Source organism: Thalassophryne amazonica, chromosome 4 (assembly GCF_902500255.1).
Source record: "Thalassophryne amazonica chromosome 4, fThaAma1.1, whole genome shotgun sequence".
In the NCBI taxonomy this organism is placed as follows: domain Eukaryota; kingdom Metazoa; phylum Chordata; class Actinopteri; order Batrachoidiformes; family Batrachoididae; genus Thalassophryne; species Thalassophryne amazonica.
In genome coordinates, this window is record NC_047106.1 from 67398010 (window position 1) to 67421923 (window position 23914).

At 41.2% G+C, this 23914-nt stretch overlaps 1 protein-coding gene and 1 long non-coding RNA gene across 12 annotated transcripts in view; both read left to right on the forward strand.

Annotated features, from left to right (window-relative positions):
• The first annotated feature begins 526 nt into the window (after positions 1-526).
• Positions 527-1738, forward strand: LOC117509186. Its single transcript, XR_004560296.1, has 3 exons — positions 527-569; positions 876-982; positions 1698-1738. It is a non-coding gene; the product is annotated as an uncharacterized LOC117509186 (long non-coding RNA).
• Positions 1739-7634: 5896 nt separating this feature from the next.
• gramd1bb (GRAM domain containing 1Bb) overlaps positions 7635-23914 on the forward strand; it is a 429520-nt gene continuing 413240 nt past the window's right edge. For 10 of the 11 annotated variants that reach the window (XM_034168028.1, XM_034168030.1, XM_034168032.1 and 7 more), the window contains exon 1: positions 7635-7910. Coding sequence is in view for 1 of the 11 variants with exons in the window: in XM_034168042.1 (XP_034023933.1) it covers positions 7861-7910 (50 nt within the window). In the remaining 10 variants the exon portion in view is untranslated. The remainder of the gene's footprint in view (positions 7911-23914) is intronic. The other variant, XM_034168039.1, reaches the window with a different exon arrangement.

Here is a 23914-nt window from a genome sequence, read left to right on the forward strand (position 1 = left end):
GGTAAAGCCAGAGCAGGTTTATCAGCTCAGAGAAATGCTGTCTCACAAAACTACTGTAATAATTGGGTCAGAACGTCTGAAACACTATAGTGCTTTATTTTAAAACATGTTTGACCAACATTATCAGAGGATACAATTCAAATGAATTCATTTTATTTCAAGTAGTTTTTGTACATAGATCTATTTACTATTAAATTATTTTGTTAACAATATGCTTGCTGCTTCAGTTGCTTGCAGTGCTGCTCACGAACCAGTTGGTGGCAGTAGTGCACCGAGTTGGGTTAAAACCCGCTGTTTAACAGAGCAGAAGAAGAAGACTTAGCTGAGTTACAGCACTCAACTCCGTTCTGTTTTAGCAAATAGAAGTTCGTGTTCCACAAGTTAATTCGCCTGTTCAGTCTCTATACTGTGATTAAGAGACCACTGAGAGCAGAAGAGAGACTAACGCTGGACGCTCGTCACTGGGATTCCTCACAAAGAACCACCACATAGCTACCATGAGGTAGCAGCTAGCTTCAAATGGCGGGGCCTTTGTGCCGTGATATCGATGCTGTGACTATCAAAAGAAGGTAACGGAACTTGATGTGAGCACAAATTCGTTTTAGCCAGAAATAACAAAACTTCCTTGAAGCTTGATTATGCCAGCTATAGATTAATGGGAACCAAACAACATATTTTGACTAGCATGGAGCTAACGTTAGCCACAGAGAGGCACAGGCCTAATTAATATTTTGACTAAAACATGACTAAAATATATACTCTCTTTTATTAGGTGTTGACGCATTTGAAGTTTAAGTCATGTCAGTGCCCAGAAAGAGACTTTATGAAGATAAGCTTGTGATAATATTTTTGGATGCTTGTTTTCCCCCCAACAGCAACCACGCCGGCTGCCATAATAGTTGTTGAATCAGTGAATCCTCCATCTGATCAGTGGGTTGACCGTCTGCCTGCAGTTGATTCACATCAGCCCGATTATGCAGAGGTTTGTACTATAATGGTTAAATAAGATTGTATAGTGTCTTGTGCCAGTAGATTCTAAAATTCATGTTCAGCAAGCAAAATATTCAAACATTTCTGGCAAGAAATACTTTGTTCTGTTTGGGAATAGAAAATAGAGTAAAATCTGTCAGTAATGAAGTTGTATATGCTAACTTTCCTTCCTTAAAGAAATAATTTACAGGCCCTGTTACTCAAACATATTTATTTATTGCTAATATAAAGTTTCAGAATTTCTTATATAAAAAATTCTGTCCCTTGCATAATGTTTCATTTGCATAGTGTGTGCATACTGTCTGTGGTACCATACACTTGAAACATAAGGACTTCTATGCTGTACTACTGAGGTTTCCACCTTATCTGGGGTGGAAAAACTGACCTGTGCCAACAAAAAAAAATAATTTTTGGAGATTCTTTTGGAATAGACCTGAGTAAGCACCAGAATGCATTTGAGATTTCACATTTTTCTGGGGGACAACCACCAGACCCCGCCAGGGCCTTGTCAAGATCTTTCAAGTTTTTTTTTCCCCCCCCATAGCTCACTTTCATCACTCGGTTCATTCACAGATTTGTCCGTGCTCATGATGAAAGGTCAACAGCATTGGCTTAATCATTTGTGAAGCATAGGATTTAATAAAAAAAAGTGGGAACTTCTGTATTAAGGTTGTAACATGTGGATCTATATACATTTTGTGTTCCAGGAGAAGCAGAATGACATCATTCACAGTATCGAACAGCTGAACGAAAGTTGATGCACTACATCCTTGGACCATCCCTGAAAGTGTCGGTTCCCAGACATACCAGGAGAGAGAACAATGTGGACGCTGCTGACACGATTATCTGAAGGTTGGCCAGCTAAACCAGAAGTGTGGGCTTGAACCAATTACAAGCAGTGCCTGGAAGTAATGGGGCTTCCAGTAAAGCCACTCAAAGAAGTGAGTTAATGTTTTCTGTTTGTTAGGTCCTCTTCACTTCAATAAAGTTTTGCCTTTTTTTTTTTTTTTTTTACACAGTGTATTATAGACATGCTGTATTTATGGAAACTAGCAACTAAAGGGCCTTTCACATTGCATGCTTTATACGCGTCAGGCAACAACTCCCAATGTGTCGTCAGTCACGTTGTGTCAACGCCTCCCTACGCTCTGACGCGACGCATGCAGCAGGGGGGCTGAGATTTTCACTCTTTTTTTTTTTTTTTTTTTTTTTTCCCCCAGAGGAAAGCTGAATGATCGCCATGTTGTATATGTCGATGAACCAAGAAAAAGCTTTAATATAGCAATTTGATTTCACAATCAAATTAATTTTGGGGTTAAACATTTGCAAGGATTTTTCTTCAGAAAACTGCTCTGTATAAATGAGCAGTCCTGTGACACGTTTCTGTTTTGTAGAGATCAGTGGTTTCTGCCAGGAGTCTTCCATGTTTGGACCCAACACGTTTCTATTGGACAGTGCGAAGCTTTGTCACAGTTCAGAGCGCCAAAAGCTGGATTGGGTTGAACTTTGAATGTCATTCTGTTGACAAGCAGGAATGCGCACACTCCTGGTAGAAGCATCTGTTTAGCTCAGCTTTTGATGCGACACTTCTAAGCCTGTAAAAAGCTACGTGTTTCATTGAAAATAATGCTTTTTAGACCATTTGTGATGCCTCTGACACTTCCAAAGCATGCGTGTGAAAGGCCCTTTACACAAATAGCGTTGGGTACAGAGGATTAATCATTTTTGTCTGATCTGCTTTCACCTGTGTGGTATACCTCGCTGATAACTAACCTGAGAAAAATTCTGCAAGCAAATACGAGGTCTATTAGATAAGAAACCGACACTTTTATTATTTTTTTAACTATATGGATTTGAATGACGTGCGATTACACCAATCATGCTTGAACCCTCGTGCGCATGCGTGAGTTTTTTCACGTGTCGGTGACGTCATTTCCCTGTGGGCAGGCCTTGAGTGAGATGTGGTTCAGCCCTCTCGCTGAATTCCTTTGTTTCACACGCTGCTCGAGACGCGCGCGTTGCTTTATCAAAATTTTTTCTGGACCTGTGAGGAATATCCGAGTGGACACTATTCGAGAAATTTAGCTGGTTTTCGTGAAAAGTTTAACGGTGATGAGAGATTATGGGGTGTTTCTGTCGTTGTAAGGACTTCCCATGGAGCGGGACGTCGCGCAGGCTTCCAGGCGCCGTCGTCGGCCTCTTTCGACCTGAAAACATCCTAATTTAAGGCTTAATTCACCCAGGACGTCGTGAGAGAACAGAGAAGATTCAGAACAGGCCGGCATGAGGACTTTATGCGGACATTCCACTGTTTAAGGACATTTTTTAATGAAAGACATGCGCGCAAATTCGCCGAGTCGTTTCCGTGACGACTCGGTGAATCTGTGTGCGCCGCGACAGGAAAAACACCTCCGTGTTGAAAACCATTTTAAAATTCAGGCGGCTTTTGATGGCTTTCAACAAGTGAGTAACTGAGAAATTGTTTAACAGCTTGGGCATGTTCCAACTTGCCCGTTAAGGTTTCCAACGGAGGTGTTTTTCCTGTCGCGATCCCCCGCGGTCGGGTCCGGCCCGACATGCGACTCTGCCTGCACGTTCTTTCATTACAAAATGTCCGTTAACAATGGAATGTCCGAATAAACTCCTCATGCCGACTTCTTCTGAAAGTTCTCTGTTCTCTGACGACTTCCTGGGTCAACAGGAAGTCGTCCGAAAACCAGCTGAATTTATCGAATGGTGTCCACTCAGTTGTGCCTTACAGTTTTGAAAAACTTTTGATCAAACAAAGCAGCAGTCTCTGAGCCATTCCTAAACAATGAAAAAAAAAAAAAAATCGATGAGAGGGTGGGCGACTCCTCACTCAAAGACTGCCCACAGGCGAATGACGTAACCGACAGGCGTGGAAAAAACTCTCGCATGCCCACGAGGGTTCAAGCATGTCTGATGTAATCACACGTGATACAAATCCATATGGTTTTTGAAAAAAATAATAAGGTCGGATACTTTTCTAATAGACCTCGTAAACAGTTTGTTAAAAATAGAGGGTCTGTCCAATAAGGAGTTGAGCTGAATACCAGTTATGACCATGCCGCTCAAATTATACAGTATCTGAACAGGAAAGTTATATTTGATGTATATATTTGATATAATTGCTTATGACTAACAATGAAATGTTCAACTTGCAGCTCAAGAGTGCTATAGTTTTGCGCTTAAATATAAAGTATTATTAACTGTATGCAGATGTAAGCTGAATTTATTTTTGCTCCTAAAATGTGTAGTTGGTTGTAGATCAATAGATGAATTTTTTTTTAGGTTTCATTATTATTTCTCGAAGATTTATTCTTTTGTCTGAACATCTTTTGGAGTAGTGTCGGTGGTATGCCATGTAAGAAATCTTCTGTAAAGTTGAAAATTTTTCATTTTATGTGCTTTATTTTTGAGCATGATGTTTAATTCTGTAAAGATGAATTCCATCATTAAATCTGTAAGTGATTTCAAAAGTTTCTGCATTATTGATTTTATATGTGAATTCCATGAATACATTGCAAGTTACTATTTGAATAAAACCTGTTGAATTTTAAAACATTTATAAAGTTTGTTTTACGTCATTTTTAGTTCTCAATAGGAAAAATCACAAAAAAATTGTAGATATATTGAGCAGGAACATTGCACGAACATCATATGAACAAAGAATGAGGACAGGTAATGTTTGCATGCAAACATTCTACAAATGTTCATTTAATGTTCTGGTTCAACTGTTCATATGATGTTTGTGAACGTTTGTATAATGTTCATTGAATGTTTGCATGCAAATGCATTACCTGTCCTCATTCTTTGTTCATATGATGTTCATCCAATGTTCATGCCATGTTTGCAAACGTTCTCATGCAAACGTTCAATGAACATTCAAAGAATGTTCAGTTTCCGGGTGGGTACCAACCAGCAGGAATTCTGGCTCTCACAGACCTGTTAATTTTTCTTTAAGAAGCCCTCTTATTCTGCACTCTACCTGTATTAACTGCACCTGTTTGAACTTGTTACCTGTATAAAAGACACCTGTTCACACACTCAGTCAACCACACTTCAACCTGTCCACCATAGCCAAGATCAAAGAGCTGTCTAAGGACACCAGGGACAAAACTGTAGACCTGCACAAGGCTGGGATGGACTACAGCACAACAGGCAGGCAGCTTGGTAGAAGACAATTGTTATGATTATTTATTAGAAAGTGGAAGAAACACAAGATGACTGTCAATCTCCCTCAGTCTGGGATTCCATGCAAGATCTCAATTTGTGGGGTAAGGATGATTCTGAGAAAGCTCAGAACTACACAGGAGGACCTGGTCAATGACCTGAAGAGAGCTGGGACCACAGTCACAAAGATTACATTAGTAACATATGATGCTGTCATGGTTTAAAATCCTGCAGGGCAGCAAGGTCCCCCTGCTCAAGCCAGCACATGTCCAAGACCGTTTGAAGTTCACCAGTGACCATCTGGATGATCCAGAGGAGGCATGGGAGAAGGTCAATCAATCAATTTTTTTTTATATAGCGCCAAATCACAACAAACAGTTGCCCCAAGGCGCCTTATATTGTAAGGCAAGGCCATACAATAATTATGTAAAACCCCAACGGTCAAAACGACCCCTGTGAGCAAGCACTTGGCTACAGTGGGAAGGAAAAACTCCCTTTTAACAGGAAGAAACCTCCAGCAGAACCAGGCTCAGGGAGGGGCAGTCTCTGCTGGGACTGGTTGGGACTGAGGGAGAGAACCAGGAAAAAGACATGCTGTGGAGGGGAGCAGAGATCGATCACTAATGATTAAATGCAGAGTGGTGCATACAGAGCAAAAAGAGAAACAGTGCATCAGGGAACCCCCCAGCAGTCTACGTCTATAGCAGCATAACTAAGGGATGGTTCAGGGTCACCTGATCCAGCCCTAACTATAAGCTTTAGCAAAAAGGAAAGTTTTAAGCCTAATCTTAAAAGTAGAGAGGGTGTCTGTCTCCTGATCTGAATTGGGAGCTGGTTCCACAGGAGAGGAGCCTTCAGCTTTCAGGCTCCTCTCCTGAAGGTCATGTGGTCAGATGGAATCAACTCCACTTACCATGTTTAGAGGATGAGAACAACCCCAAGAAAACCATCCCAACTGTGAAACATGGGGGTGGAAACATCATACTCTGGGGGTGCTCTTCTGCAAAGGGGACAGGACGACTGCACTGTATTGAAGGGAGGATGGATGGGGTCATGTATTGCGAGATTTTGGCTAACAACCTCCTTCCTTCAGTAAGAGCATTGAAGATGGGTCATGGCTGGGTCCTCCAGCATGACAATGACCCCAAATACACAGCCAGGGCGACTAAGGAGGGGCTCTGTAAGAAGCATTTCAAGGTCCTGGAGTGGCCCGGCCAGTCTCCAGACCTGAACTCAATAGAAAATCTTTTGAGGAAGCTGAAACTCCAAACCTGAAAGATTTGGAGAAGATCTGTATGGAGGAGTGGACCAAAATCCCTGCTGCAGTGTGTGCAACCTGGTGAAAAAACTACAGGAAACATTTGTAATTCTCTGTAATTGCAAACAAAGGCTACTGTACTAAATATTAACATAAATTTTCACAGGTGTCCAAATACTTATTTGCAGCAGTAACATATAAATAAATTATTTAAAAAATCATACATTGTGATTTCCGGATTTTTTTTTTTTTTTTTTTTTTAGATTATGTCTCTCACAGTGGACATGCACCTAAGATGGAAATTTCAGACCCCTCCATGATTTCTAAGTGGGGAAAACTTGCAAAACCGCAGGGTGTTCAAATACTTATTTTCCTCACTGTATACGTTGCTTGTCTCTCTCTAAGACTAGCAATGTATCTGTTGTGAAGCCACATATGTCAGCGCATCTGAGTGTTGCGTTACTGTTGCAGTGCTAGACAGCGCTCAACATTACACCAGGTTTTTGGTTGTCTGACTTGCAAACAATTTGTGTTGGCTCATTATATCAATGTGACAGCTCTGCCCAGCCACTGCCCCTCCTGTGGACGAGGACACGGGCACTGTTCATAAAAGTGACAACTGGAAATAAGCGACTGGAACACTGGGATAGGGTTCTAAAATTAAACTCCTCCTTTTTTTCTTTACAGAAAGAATTCAAATGAAAGAAAACTGTCTATTTTGTTGAATAAAAGCAGAAATATCTTCAAATCAAAAAAATTATTTGGCCATTGTAGCTCAATGATTTGACACTATCAATCAATCAATCAATTTTTTTATATAGCGCCAAATCACAACAAACAGTTGCCCCAAGGCGCTTTATATTGTAAGGCAAGGCCATACAATAATTATGTAAAACCCCAACGGTCAAAACGACCCCCTGTGGTGTCACACTAAATGGTGATATTAATCAGTGAATAATGAATTAACATAAAACACCTGGCTGTTTGGTGATGCAAATTCGTTTACAAAAATAAATAAATAAATAAATAAAACAGTAGCAAATGCCAAATCTGTTATAAATCAGAATCACTGCGTGAAGAACCTGAGCGTCTGTTTTTGTGTGTGGGTGTGTAAGTGCCTGAGCCACTGTGTGAAAGAATGCCTGCCAGGGTGAGTGTGTGAGCGAGAGCACAAGTGGAGCAGAATCAGGACGGAGAGAGAGCGAGACAGAAGGAACAGAACAGAGGGAGACAGAGAGAGAGGAAACATATTGAGGGAAAGAGCCAGATAGTGTACGAGAGACCAAGAGAAAGGAGGCGCATCCTTTCATCTTCTCGTGGGGGGACTGAACTTGCGCTGATGGAGGATTCCCCTGCATGTGGAGAGCATCACTCTGAGGAAAGAGGGAGGTTTGTTGGACAGATAGCGCCGTAGCGGGATGATCTTTGACTCTCATCCTTATGATCAGTCCTTTCTGCTCTCACTGAGGTAACATGCCACGCAATCTGCTGTACTGTTTGCGTTCAATGTTGCTTGAGTAAATGTGCAAAATGAGTGTGACTGCTCAATGTGCATGCTTGCATGAATGAGATTTTAGTTCACAGACAAAGAGGAGAGTCTGTCGCTCAGTCGCCACCTCATCGGCATCTTTTCGTAGTGGACTTACAGACAGGGGTCAGTTGATGGAACTGTTTGTCGGCGTGTTTAGCAGTGACTTGGCTGTGGCCACCGCTGATCTTAAATATGATATTTGCAGCACACTATCTTGCAGTGTATGAAAAGTGTTCATCCTTAAGTGTAAACTGAGCCTGCATCCACCTGCACCTTTTTTTTAAAACAGTCCAACTCTTTTCTTTGCACCTGCGATTGTAAATCATGGTGACATGAGCTGAAATTCAAGCCAGAGCTTGGCTGCACATAATAGCCAGTGTTCCCATTAGAACTGGTGTCTGAGCTGTAGATTTATCACTTTATGTTGTGGTTGTGAGAAGTTTAGCTTCAGTCGGTTCTCAGTGTGATGAAAATGTTTTTGTCACCATCTCATCCACAGAACAAGCACATCTCTGTGCTTGTTCTGTTAGACCTCAGTGCTGCTTTTGATACTGTTGACCATAAAATTTTATTACAGAGATTAGAGCATGCCATAGGTATTAAAGGCACTGCGCTGCGGTGGTTTGAATCATATTTGTCTAATAGATTACAATTTGTTCATGTACATGGGGAATCTTCTTCACAGACTAGGGTTAATTATGGAGTTCCACAAGGTTCTGTGCTAGGACCAATTTTATTCACTTTATACATGCTTCCCTTAGGTAGTATTATTAGACGGTATTGCTTAAATTTTCATTGTTACGCAGATGATACCCAGCTTTATCTATCCATGAAGCCAGAGGACACACACCAATTAGCTAAACTGCAGGATTGTCTTACAGACATAAAGACATGGATGACCTCTAATTTCCTGCTTTTAAACTCAGATAAAACTGAAGTTATTGTACTTGGCCCCACAAATCTTAGAAACATGGTGTCTAACCAGATCCTTACTCTGGATGGCATTGCCCTGGCCTCTAGTAATACTGTGAGAAATCTTGGTGTCATTTTTGATCAGGATATGTCATTCAAAGCGCATATTAAACAAATATGTAGGACTGCTTTTTTGCATTTACGCAATATCTCTAAAATCAGAAAGGTCTTGTCTCAGAGTGATGCTGAAAAACTAATTCATGCATTTATTTCCTCTAGGCTGGACTATTGTAATTCATTATTATCAGGTTGTCCTAAAAGTTCCCTAAAAAGCCTTCAGTTAATTCAAAATGCTGCAGCTAGAGTACTGACGGGGACTAGAAGGAGAGAGCATATCTCACCCATATTGGCCTCTCTTCATTGGCTTCCTGTAATTCTAGAATAGAATTTAAAATTCTTCTTCTTACTTATAAGGTTTTGATAATCAGGTCCCATCTTATCTTAGGGACCTCGTAGTACCATATCACCCAATAGAGCGCTTCGCTCTCAGACTGCAGGCTTACTTGTAGTTCCTAGGGTTTGTAAGAGTAGAATGGGAGGCAGAGCCTTCAGCTTTCAGGCTCCTCTCCTGTGGAACCAGCTCCCAATTCAGATCAGGGAGACAGACACCCTCTCTACTTTTAAGATTAGGCTTAAAACTTTCCTTTTTGCTAAAGCTTATAGTTAGGGCTGGATCGGGTGACCCTGAACCATCCCTTAGTTATGCTGCTATAGACGTAGACTGCTGGGGGGTTCCCATGATGCACTGTTTCTTTCTCTTTTTGCTCTGTATGCACCACTCTGCATTTAATTATTAGTGATCGATCTCTGCTCCCCTCCACAGCATGTCTTTTTCCTGGTTCTCTCCCTCAGCCCCAACCAGTCCCAGCAGAAGACTGCCCCTCCCTGAGCCTGGTTCTGCTGGAGGTTTCTTCCTGTTAAAAGGGAGTTTTTCCTTCCCACTGTAGCCAAGTGCTTGCTCACAGGGGGTCGTTTTGACCGTTGGGGTTTTACATAATTATTGTATGGCCTTGCCTTACAATATAAAGCGCCTTGGGGCAACTGTTTGTTGTGATTTGGCGCTATATAAAAATAAATTGATTGATTGATTGATTGATCTTTTAGATTTCAAGACAGCAACAGTACCTACAACTAAAAACAACAAATAATCATACAACTTATTAATTAAATTCTTAAAATTATGATACTGAAAAAAGCAGCGTCTCTCTCAGGGCCCCTTCACACACAACACGAAAGACCCAGAAACTGGAAGGCAATCCGCCAACCAAGAACGAAATGGGGAACCACGAAACATTCCACCTGCTGTCGGGAGGGACGCACGTTCAGACAGGCGTGCACGATACACCCAGAGAGGGGTTGTGCACGCTCATGCACGTGCACAAACACAGTGCGAGCAGTTGTAACGCGTGAAACCACATCGCACCACTGCTATGGAGGAAGAAAAATCACACACCATAAAAAACACCGCAGTTTATTGAATCCCTCTTATCGAGCGGACAATACGAGTATGAACCGTCTGATCCTCTGTAGATGACCCATGGTCACAGACGTACAGTCATGAAATGACATGAATGAAGCAGTGCGCTCTCATTCTGTCTTAGTATGTCCAGCCGTCTATATAAATAATTAGTACAATCACCGGACACTGATAGAGTAGATACTGGTGTATAATTAGTGAAAATCACTGGGTTGATATAAAAAATAAATAGAAGGGGACACAATACAGAACACTGCGGTTAAATAAAAACCCTGGTTAAATAAAAAATAAATGCCACTCGCAGGATTCAAACCTGCAATTTACAAAAGCTCTGATTAACAAACGGAAACTACCACTGCACTACAATCACTGTCTTGTAATGGGAGTGTAAAAAGCCTAAAAGACGATGTATAGAAGAGGAGGTTTTCGCCCTCTTCAATTACGGCGAAAAAGTGATGTAATAACTGACCAAACGGCATTTCTTATGGCGTAGTTTTGCTGATAGGTGACTGAAAGTGACATATTTGTCGCACTGCTGGCTTGTCACACTGTTGGCTTGTCACCTGCGGCATGCCACTCACAGGACACTCGTGTCAGGCTGGGCCGTGCGCCTGTCCAGCCAGACACATGTCCTGTCAGACAGACGTGACATTCAGATCGCCTGCTGCATGTCCACATGAACTGACAGTCCGTTTCAGCTGGGACAGCCTGTCAACGTGCGTGATGTGCGTGCTCTCCAGCCCATCGCAAAAGAGATATATGTTTTTATGTATAACCACGTGAGGACAGCAAGCACACACATGTGTGTGTCATGGTGGACAGTAAGGTCCTGTCCATCTGCAGCTGTGATATCCAGGATAAGAGATCTTAACAGCTGCTGCTGTTGGCAGCCAGCCACACCCCCTGTTCAGTGCACAGACCAAGGTGTCACTCTGTGATCAGATGAGAGGCACCTTGCCTGTGGGGTGGGGGAGCACACGAACCACATGCACGCCACGTGTTGGGGGGAGCGGGGGGGTGTGCGAAACACACGCACACGTGTTGAGGGGGGAGCCGACACTCTGGCACGCCCCCGTAGTTCACCGTCACACTGCACTGATCAGCTGACAAACGCATACAAGTAAGTTTACAAGGATGTTGTTCGCAATAACTTTGTGATTACATTCACCCCACATTTCTCCCGTTTCAGTTCAACTCAGTTTGATTAACTCAGTTTATGTAGTAATGTGTCAAATGTGCCTCATTGCGTCGGTCACACGCCAGAGTGTTGGCTCCCCCCTCAACACGTGTGCGTGTTGAGGGGGGAGCTTGGGGTGTACTTGGCAATGCTACAGTCATGGGGCACTTAGACAAATTTCACACCCAGCTCAAAAGTGGTGGCCTGCTCACTATTTTCATGCTGACAGCGCAAATGGCCACACGTCCTAAGTGCTCCACGAGCAGTATTAGATGTTCGTGTGTGTCACCTGGAATTTGGCTGACACCAGCCACAAGGGGGATCGAATGGGCTCTCACAGGGCACACTACATCTTTCTGCCGCTTGTGTGCGGCGCGAATAGTTTTAGCGACAGGTGTACGAGGCACTGGAGACAGCTACGAATTGTCACGAATGGGATGCAATTTATCCTTCATGCACTAGTCGACTTCCATCATGTTATGTGTGAAAGGGCCATTAAGAATGCCCGGAGCCACTTTGAAGTCTGAAGACTGTCTGGGACCCATCCCAATCTTTAATCACAGTTGTGATTAACATGAGGTGTATATATATATATATATAATTAAGAATAACCCATAGAGTACCAGTCAAAAGTTTGGATGCACTTTTCAGTTCAGTTGAATGGGAAAAGTAAAATTATTATTATAGTAAGTCACTTCAGCTGCGCCCTTGTTTGGTTGCCACAGCAGATCCCAGGCGGAGCTGCATGTTGATTCTGGCACAACTTTTATGCCGGATGCTCTTCCAGACACAACTCCACAATACATGGAGAAATGTGGCAGGGGTGGGGTTTGAACCAGGACCCTTCTGCGCTGAAACCAAGCACACAAACCACTTGGCCACCACCCCTGCCCAATAAAATTATTATTATTAGTAGTAGTAGTATGATGATTTAATTTTGAACTTCATTACAAAATTGAAAATCATAGTCTTTTCTTTAAATTAATTTTGTGACCTCTCATGGTCCCTCTGCAGTACCTTTGTGGACTACCAGGGACCATGGCCCATGCTTTTGGAATAACTGGATAAACACATTTCTTAGATCATTTAATGAATATTTGTTAATATTCATTCATTCATCTTCTACCGCTTAGTCCAATTAAGGGTCGCGGGGGGCTGGAGCCTATCCCAGCAGCCATAGAGCGCGAGGCGGGGTACACCCAGGACAGGACGCCAGTCTGTCGCAGGGCCACAAACAGACAAACAAACACAGACACACCCACACACACACCTACGGACAATTTAAAGATTCCAATCCACCTAACCGCATGTCTTTGGATGTGGGAGGAAACCAGAGCACCCGGAGGAAACCCACGCAGGGAGAACATACAAACTCCACACAGAAAGGCCACGGGAATTGAACCCACGACCTTCTCGCTGTGAGGCAACAGTGCTAACCACTAATCCACCATGCTGCCCTATTTGTTAATATTTGGAATACAAAAAAGCTGCATAGATGCATCGGAGCACAGTTTAAGACTTTAACCATTTGTATTTTTTTTAAACGTATTCTAATTTTCAACAATATTGTTTTAGCGCTTTCAGTATTTTATGAATAATGTGGTTGCAAGATCAACTGACAATGCCAAATTTATTCACTTGGTTTCCTGAAATTGAAGCACCTGGAAGGTTAATGCTGCAGTTACTGTGGATGTAATCATACACAAATTACACAAAAAAACTATTACATTACACAAAAATATGTAACATTGCAAGTGCAAATTAAACCACTTATTAAAATCAATGACTACCATAACAAACAGGTGTGAATCAGGTGTCCCCTATTTAAGGATGAAGCCAGCACCTGTTGAACATGCGTTTCTCTTTGAAAGCCTGAGAAAAATGGGACGTTCAAGACATTGTTCAGAAGAACAGTGTAGTTTGAGTAAAAACTTGATTGGAGAGGGGAAAACTTATACGCAGGTGCACAAAAATTATAGGCTGTTCACCTACAATGATCTCCAATGCTTTAAAATGGACAAAAAAAAAAAAAAAGACGCGTGGAAGAAAACGGAAAACAACCATCAAAACGGATAGAAGAATAACCAGAATGGCAAAGGCTCACCCATTGATCAGCTCCAGGATGATCACAGACAGTCTGGAGTTACCTGTAAGTGCTGTGACAGTTAGAAGACTCCTGTGTAAAGCTAATTTATTTGCAAGAATCCCCCACAAAGTCCCTCTGTTAAATAAAAGACATGTGCAGAAGAGGTTACAATTTGCCAAAGAACACATCAACTGGCCTAAAGAGAAATGGAGGAATATTTTGTGGACTGATGAGAGTAAAATTGTTCTTTTTGGGTTCAAGGGCCATAGACAGTTTGTGAAATGACCCCCAAACTCTGAATTCAAGCCACAGTTCACAGTTGAAGAGGACATGCCCTTGAAATGGTTGTTTCAACAAGACAATGACCCCAAGCACACTAGTAAGTGAGCAAAATCTTGGTTCCAAACCAACAAAATTAATGCCTCGCAGATGTGAAGAAATCATGAAAAACTGTGGTTATACAACTAAATACCAGTTTAGTGATTAACAGAATTGCTAAAAAAGCAGTTTGTACATAATAGTTTTGAGTTTGCAGCATCAACAGCAGATGCTCTATTATTGTGAACACCCCCTTTTCTACTTTTTTTTTTACTAATAGCCCAATTTTATAGCCTTAAGAGTGTGCATATCATGAATGCTTGATCTTGTTGGATTTGTGAGAATCTACTGAATGTATATATATATATATATGTATATATATATATATATATATATATATATATATGTATATATGTATGTATGTATGTATGTGTGTGTGTGTGTGTGTGTGTGTCCTGTAGTCAGGAGGATATTTTTGTGAATATAAGCAACAACGAAACAAGAACAGGTGAGAGTATAAATAACAAACAATCTAATTAGTGACAGGTGGGGTAAATAAGGAAGCCGAGGAAGGACAATGCATGTGAAATACTGAACGTAAGGTGACCGAAAATAAAACCTGAGCCCAAGGCTAAATAGAAAATAAGTCTAACTAAAGTACCACTGTAACAAAAAACAACAGAGAAAATAACAAAAAATGATATAAATCCAGGTCAAATGACAGAATGGAACGTGGATTAATCCTGTGTATAACCAGAACTAATACAAGAAAGAAAGTTCTCAGAAAATAACACAACAGCATAATAACAGGATTTAATATCAGAACACATGTACAGAAAATGATAAAGAACGTAAGTGGCCACCGAGCGAAGCAGGGTGAAAATAAAGCATGATCCCAGGGCGACACCAAGCGGCGACTCTAGGGTAGGAACACATGGACACCGAGGACTAACGGGACAGAAGAACTTACAGAGCAATCACACACAGCTGACTCACCGAGACATGGGAACAAACAGATCAACACACACCAGGAGACCACTCACTTCACAGACAGACAAAGACAGGGGAGCGTACAGAACAGTCACGCACCGGGGCCACACCCACAGCTTACAGATCAGGACAGGGAGTCTCGACAGCAGAAGTGAGACAGACACTACACAGACCCAGACCAAATCAGGACAAGGACACCAGACGAACTACAAGGAGAATCATGAACTGACACCAGAAGGAGAATGGACACAACTCAGAAGGCACAAACAATGAACTGGGGATCACCACTCACACACCACTACACGAACACACCCACCTAAACACACACACATACCTACACACAACAGATTTATTTGGTCTAGCCAATGTTGTCTTACAGTGAACCAAAAACCACATTAATCTGTTTTTATTACAGTTTTATTCTTCAGTTGGACATAATTTTATGAAATCATAGAGCTGGGTAATATGGCTACCTTCACTTTTTTTCTCTGCCCACTTAGTGTTGTTGTTGCATTTTATTTCAGTGGGAATTTGTCATTTTTATACTACAAAATAAACAGTACAAGGAGTCAGATTTTCCACTTGCTAATGCAAAAAAAAAAAAAAAAAAAAAAAAAAAAAACAGGAAGAAAAAAAAGCTGTTCTTCAGATGTTAGTCAAATGTATCTTCTGTATTTTCTGCGATGGACTGGTACCCCTGTGACCCTTGATTGGAGTAAACCGGTGTAGAATGAATGAATGAATTAATATTTTGCATTGCTACATAATTGTGTTCTTTAAATTTGATTCCCAGGAGATGAAACTGACTGCAGGGACATAATGACCCCGCAATGGCTACAGAGACATCACCATATTGGTGTGCTGGAAAATCCTGGAAATCCCTTCATCTTGATTCACCTCCCATCAGGGACTGAAACAGAGTAATTGCTTTCTTATGAATTTTGTCATTAACTTTTTGTTTTCAAGCTAAAATAATGTCTGAAACAAAACTTGAAAAGTAGAAGCGGTTAGCAATATCTGAATAACTGTTATGTAATATTGAGATTGTGATAATATTGTAACTGCCTAACAGCAATTAAGTCATAGCAGTGGGCAGTAAAATGTATATGTCATTTCCTACATTTTTCAACTCAAATTGAAATTTAGCGAAGTTTTGTGAGATTTGCCACTCTTTCTTTGAAAACCTATTCTCTCATCACAGAGCAGTTGCATTCTAAAATAGTAACTACTGAAAGTGTGCTGTTTTAATTTCCTTGGAAAAACAGTTGATAATGTCAGTAATATCAAGTGAGATGGTTAGTGAGATGGTGGAAAGTGAGAGGATGCCTGAGGAGTGGAGACAAAGTGTGTTGATCCTGTTTTTAAGAACAAGGGTGATGTGCAGAGCTGCAGTAACTACAGAGGCATAAAGTTGATCAGCCACAGCATGATGTTATAGGATCTGTGAGCAGCAGTATGGTTTCATGCTGAGAAAGAGCACTACAGATGCAATGTTTGCTCTGAGAATACTGATAGAGAAAAATAGAGAAGGACAGCAGGAGTTACATTGTGTGTTTGTGGATTTTGGTTAGGTTTCGGGTTAGGGTTTGGGGTGGGTTAAGGGTAGGGTTAGGGTTAAGTTTGGAGTTAGGGCCAAGGTTAGGGATAGGGGTAGTGTTAGTGTTTCCCATCATGACACACAGTGATGTAACAAGGATACCTGACTCATCACAGATTGACATTTGGTCAAAATGAGCCATTTGCATGAAAAATGTCAATACTTGAATGTGAGACTGCTTTGATGTGTCCGGTATACATTGTGTATTAATACGAGTGAAGCGCGGGGCAGTGGGGAAAAAGCCACAAACCGTTGTCGTAAAAAGCCACAAATTGACGGTAGACAAACATAGATATTATAAAAAAGAGTAGACACAGCATTGGTTGCTGTGGCACAAGAAATGCTGAAAGGCAAGAAAAAAGCTGAAAGACAAAATAAATAAATAAAATTAAAGGTGGGGGTCTGAAAGGTTTTAGCCATGTTCATCCTCTACCAAAGCATTTACTCAAAAAGTCTGAAGGACCTAAATGACATGGTGAGATGCTGAAGAGCTTTGCCCATCATGTCCATGACATATACATATTAATTTAATGTTTCCACCACTAATTACGGTGTGCGTCTGGTGAAAAGGTCCATCCACTTGAGGTAATCTGAGTCAGGCACAGGGTCGTGGGTCTTTTTAACTGAAGCATCAGACAACTGTCACAAGAAAACCTTTCTTTTATATTTGCACTTTTAGAGCACAATAGATTTTATAAAGGTTAAATCAAAGTTGTTCCAAAGTGACAAGAATTGTGATTATTATTTCTTTTCTTTTTTTTTTTTACTTTTTAGAAAAGAACAATTCTGTATTCTGAGAAGTCAATATTTCAAGTATTTATTATCTTGTTTATTCAGTATAATTGTTATGTGACATGTCTCTGACATTTACTATATACGAGGTCTCTTAGATAATAAACCGACCCTTTTATTTTTATTTTTTAACTATATGGATTTGAATGACATGCGATTACACCAATCATGCTTGAACCCTCGTGCGCATGCGTGAGTTTTTTCACGCGTCGGTGACGTCATTTCCCTGTGGGCAGGCCTTGAGTGAGATGTGGTCCCGGTGAAAAGTCCTCGGTGAAACGTTTAACGGCTGATGAGAGATTATGGGATGTTTCTGTTGGTGTAAGGACTTCCCACAGAGCGGGATGTCCTGCAGCGCTTCCAGGCGCCGTCGTCGGCCTGTTTCGACCTGAAAACATCCTAATTTAAGGCTTAATTCACCCAGGACGTCGTGAGAGAACAGAGAAAATTCAGAAGAGGCCGGCATGAGGACTTTATGCAGACATTCCACTGTTTAAGGACATTTTTTAATGAAAGACGTGCGCGCAAATTCGCCGAGTCGTTTCCGTGATGACTCGGCAAATCTGTGTGCGCCGCAACAGGAAAAACACCTCCGTGTTGAAAACCATTTGTAAAATTCAGGCGGCTTTTGATGGCTTTCAACAAGTGAGTAACTGAGAAATTGTTTAACAGCTTGGGCATGTTCCAACTTGCCCGTTAAGGTTTCCAACAGAGGTGTTTTTCCTGTCGCAACCCCCCGCGGTCGGGTCCGGCCCGACATGCGACTCTGCCCGCATGTTCTTTCATTACAAAATGTCCGTTAACAATGGAATGTCCGAATAAACTCCTCATGCCGACTTCTTCTGAAAGTTCTCTGACGACTTACTGGGTCAACAGAGCCTGAAATGTGGAAGTTTTCAACTTGAAACGGTGAGACGCTGCCACCTCGAAGCGCAGATCACCGTCAGGTGCCGTGGGCCGTCCTTAAAGCGACACTACCAGACCAAAATCTCTCATCAGCCGTTAAAATTTTTACCGAAAACCAGCTGAATTTATCGAATGGTGTCCACTCAGTTGTGCCTTACAGTTTTGAAAAAATTTTGATCAAACAAAGCAGCAGTCTCTGAGCCATTCCTAAACAATGAAAAAAATCGACGAGAGGGTGGGCGACTCCTCACTCAAAGACTGCCCACAGGCGAATGACGTAACCGACAGGCGTGAAAAAACTCTCGCATGCCCACGAGGGTTCAAGCATGTCTGATGTAATCACACGTGATTCAAATCCATATAGTTTTTGAAAAAAATAATAAGGTCGGATACTTTTCTAATAGACCTCGTATATGCAGTGCAAAGAACTGCTCCTGTTTTTACCAAACTATAATAATAATGACTTGGATTTATAGAGTGCTTTTCGAGACACCCAAAGTGCTTTACAAGTTGCATTATTCATTCACTCACACATTCACACACTGGTGGTGGTAAGCTACTAGTGTAGCCACCGCTGCCCTGGTGCAAACTGACGGTAGCGTGGCTGCCATTCTGCGCCTACAGTCCCTCCGACTACCACCTCATTCATACACAGGCAAGGTGGGTTAAGTGTCTTGCCCAAGGACACAATGGCAACATGCAGATTTTTGACTAGTTGGGAGCCAGATTCAAACCATCAACCCTTTGGTCATAAGACAACTCGCTCTAACACCTGAGTTATTGCCACCCCATACTGTATGCAGTAAGGACTAAACATGGCCCAAACATAATGTTTATAACTGTTTTACCATATTACTGGAACGTGCTGTACCAAATGTTAATAATTACAGGCAACTGAGTCTCACAGAACTGAGACGCTCTGGATTTTTGTGTCCCAGAAATAGTATATATTGAACTCATTAATTATTCAAAGGTCTGGGCAATCCAGTGCAAACCATATTCAGTCACATCACAACTATTCTGAGGTTTATATGGAAGGGAAAATACTATATATACAGAGCTTTTAGAATTGTCTATCAGGAAATTCTTGCCTTTTAATGATGTTGCCTATTATGCCATCAGCAGTATAAGTTCAGCTACCAATTAACACAGTTTTATACTATTTGATGCATCAAAGAATTGCAACCGATGTCTCCTTATCTGTATTTGTAAAAGGCACCTGCAGGTGCAGTGCCATATTGTTATTGTGGTCAGTTTATTATGTGTATTTTTAGTGTTCATTGACCCTGTCCACAATGAAAACTAATGATGGATCACCTCTCACTGCAGTCCAGGGTCATTCTTCTAGGCTCTGTAGTGCACATGCATACACTATCATACACCTGGCACCGCAGGACACAACACAATGCAAGTGTCATTTATAGTTTATACCTGACGCAGTTGTCATTTTCAGTCCTAGCACACACACGGCGCAAGTTGCACGCTCTGCATGTCACAGGAGTGCTTGCGCTCATTTGAGTGCCCATAGGTGTGTTGGTCTTAAAATGAGGTTTGGGTGCATTACTATCATTGGGCACTAGACCAACAAAAACTTGGTCTGTAGTTGGGTGCAGTCTTTCTTTGGAAACATGTTTTGTAGACATGGGTTCAGGACATGATGCTCATTGTGTTTGCATACACAGGAAAGTGCATTAGCTCAACAAAATGCAATGAAACAAAAAATATAAAACAAAAAGAAAGTACACTATTGGAAATATACAAAAATTTGCCATAGTTCTTCACCTTTCACCTCAGGAAGCTTTGGTGGTTACTGCTGTGAATGATCCACTCACATGCTTTGACAATTTCTCACTAGAAAACTTCTCAGTTGAGTTCAACATCTAAAATCCAGTGTGCCAGGTTCCACTTGCTTCATATAATGTTGACAGTCAATCAATGAGATCACATTGGAATCACAAATGCAATAAATTCAATTTGAACTGGCAGTCTAAACAAAGCTCAAGTATTCTCTTGGATATAGAATTCCATATAAAAATTGTACCTACGTTGTCACATCAAGTGTACAAGCTCTCACATGTTTGCCTTCATATCCTATGACCAACACATTAAAGGAGTCACATTACATATCTTTTCAAAACACTAATATTTCTCATGTGATTGTGTGACTATGTATGTGTGGTGCAATGTTTGCTGTGATTCTGTGGTTTTCTTTAGATGCCTCTGCAGCAGTGTTTAAGCCATCTTAATTTTACACTGTAAGATATTAATATGTTTTTGGCACTGAGTGGACTATTATTTGTCACACAAATAGGGTCCCACTGATGCCATCAGCAATCATCCTGATATAGTGTAAAGATCCACTTTGCATTTTTGTGCTATTGGTATTTCATTTGAGATGTTTCCAGGGAGTAACAGTGAGGATAGGTCAAGAGAAATATTGTAGGGAAACATTTGTTATTGTGTCTTATGCTTGGGTAAGTTTAATAAAATAGGTAGCTGACATTTGTCAAGGGTGGTAATAAATTATGTCAAGATTCTATAATGAGTTGGAATAGCATATAAGTCCAGAATGTTTTTAGAACCTTAGACCTCAACACTTTTTAGAAGAATTCAACCCTTTTATTTCCTGTTAATTATGGAATTTTTTAAATGTGAATTTATTGTCTTAATGTATTTATAAATTGTTTAGGTTCTTGTCATATACACACTATTATTACCAGTATTATTATTATTTTATTCTATTATTACTTCTATTTTTTTCATTTGATTTTTAAATGAGCCACAATGGAAATAAATGTTTTCACTTTCTTGTCACCCATGTATTTTTAACGTATTTACAATGATATTATGTACTTACAGTGAACTTACTAAATAAAATCATGCAGGCTTTTAGTATTTAGCTGAATTACCACCCCCTGCTAGAATGGCGTGTGAGTCCAAAATGTAATTATCAGCGTCCATTGTTCAGTGTTGTTAGCTAATATCCTTCATTTCTCCACAAATATTAGTCCTATCAACATTCCATTTTGGTGGCGTTCATCCTTGACTCAAAATACATATGCATACCAAACAGCAAATGTCAGCTCTCCGCAATTTGGCCATGATCAAAGTTATACACATACGCGCGCACGTACACAGACCTTTTTGTCTTTTCTAAATTCTGCTGCAAGCAGGTGCTTTTATTTTTACACATCCAGAAACAGACAGTAACGGAAGACATCAAATGCAGTACACTGCTCACTCATGGTAACAGCAACATGGCACTTAACTAAACTGACTAAACCAACTGAACTACAAAACACAATAAATCAATAACACTAACAACACTGTTAAACTAACATGAACCACAATAACATTTAAAACACTGAACTCCCATAGTGCATTGCAGCACAACATCCATTGTTCACTGTTGTTAGCTAATATCAGTAATTTCTCCAAAGTACCTATCAGTAATTTTTCCCTTTTCACAATGTTCATTCTTGACCCAAAATTCATAAGCATACCAAACAGCAAATGTCAGCTCTCCCTAGTTTGTCTATGATCGAAGCCATACACACGCACGCATGCATGCACACAGAGGCCACTTAGATATTATAATATAGATGTAAAATATGAGCTGTTAGTGCGGAATGTCAAATGAAATTTGAGCAAAATTACATTCTGAACCAGCAGCCAGTTCTGTGCTTTGGTCTGCTTGTGTCCTTGGATAAGACACTTCATTTGCATCATCACAGTCCACCCACCTATAAATGGGGGCCGCCCTTGGCTAGAAATGTAACCTGTACTGGACTGACATCCTGTCTAGGGTGAGTCATAGATTCTCACCCATTTTAAGTTATGTATCTGGGGATCAGCACAGGCCTGATGAGCTTCAGGGCCTTTATAAGTCTTATTTCACACAAGGAAAGGTTTGTAATGCCTATATCTTTTGCATGCTTTGGACATGGATACCCTAAAATTGAAGGTGTTAATCTGGGCTATGAGCTTATGTTGACTGTTTGCTTTGAATTTGAATATGCTAGGTCCTCTGTCTTCAAGACTGAAAGATGTCTGGGAAGAACCTATTAAGTCATAGGTCGCTGGACAGAGGTGTTTAGTGATGCTAATACCTTTGGAGGCGAATGAAGGTCCAAGTGTGTAGAGTCCTGGTGCTTCCTGTCTTAGGTTAGTATCACACAAGGCTGCGACAGCCTGTGACTACTATCCAAGAGGAAATTTGTGCAGTTCGGTGCGAGGTTTGCAGCCATTCACCGTCTCCTCATGTCAACCGCAGGGCAGCACCCACACATCACTTTGAACAAACCAAAAAATTCACCACAAAGAACTCCCTTACAAAATCCTCACGCGGGCACCTCATACCCCTGCCCGTGTAGTCTCTGTGACTCATACAATGACACGTACAATATGTGAGACAACTTGTGAGGGGTTGGCATACACGTTTCCTTTTGTTTGATTGGAGAAAAACAGCACACCGCGAAGCAGCTGAACGAGTCCAGCAGCCTCCAGTCGGAGGGGATTCATTGTGTTTACCTTTTATTTATTTACTTATTTTTAATGTATTTTCTGAGGACAGAAGTGGATTTAAGTTGAATGCTTCCGTGCTTGCACACCCACTGTGCAAGCATGGGACAAGGCTAGACACACCCTAACTGACCATGGAAGACCTACACAAACAGGATTCATTGTTTTTTATTTATTATTCTAAGGACAGACATGAATTTAAGTTAAATGCTCCTGGTCGCTGCACACCCAATGTGCGTTTGTCGACAGCATACTGGATATCACCCGTGCATTGAATGGGGACTACGCCAGCACTCCACCTTTATTTTTTTTTTATTTTTATCGGAGCGCTTCTACAGGATCAGAGAGCCCGTGCATGCGGGGAGCAGCGCTTTGAGCGCTTCACAGTACTCGGCCAGTGGAGTAATGGCCGAGTACTGTGATGTATGTGGGAGGAGTAACATGTTTCTCCTCCCACATACATCATTTGTGGGAGGAGAGGACAGTCACCAGCTGGGACTGTAATATTGATGTGTAGCACCTCTTTGACATCTTCTGCAAGTCTGTGAGTGACCTTCCACATATTTCTTATGTTTTTAATTATTACACTCACCTTCAACCCGCTTACTCCAATTAAGGGTCACTGGAGCCTATCCCAGCAGCGACGAGTACACCCTGGACAGGACGCCAGTCTGTCACAGGGCCACATATAGACAAACACATGCACACCTATGGACAATTTAAAGTTTCCAGTCAACCTAACCTGCATGTCTTTGGATGTGGGAGGTAAGCCAGAGCACCTGGAGGGAACCCACGTAAACACGGGGAGAACATGCAAACTCCACACAGAAAGGCCACAGGTGGGCATCGATCCCATGACCTTCTTGCCGTGAGGCAATAGTGCAAACCACTAAGTGGACCGTGCTGCCCTTTTTAAATATTATTTATTATTAGTTTATTATGTATTGACTTTATTTTATTATTAGTTTTAGTGCTTTTTCTGCCTAAAGTCTGAGAGGTTTCACAGCCTCTTTCACACTATAACACTGTAATAGTCTACATGCATATGTGGATGAGTGAAAACTTTTTACAGCTGAACAGCTCCAAAAAGGAAGCTATCCACATT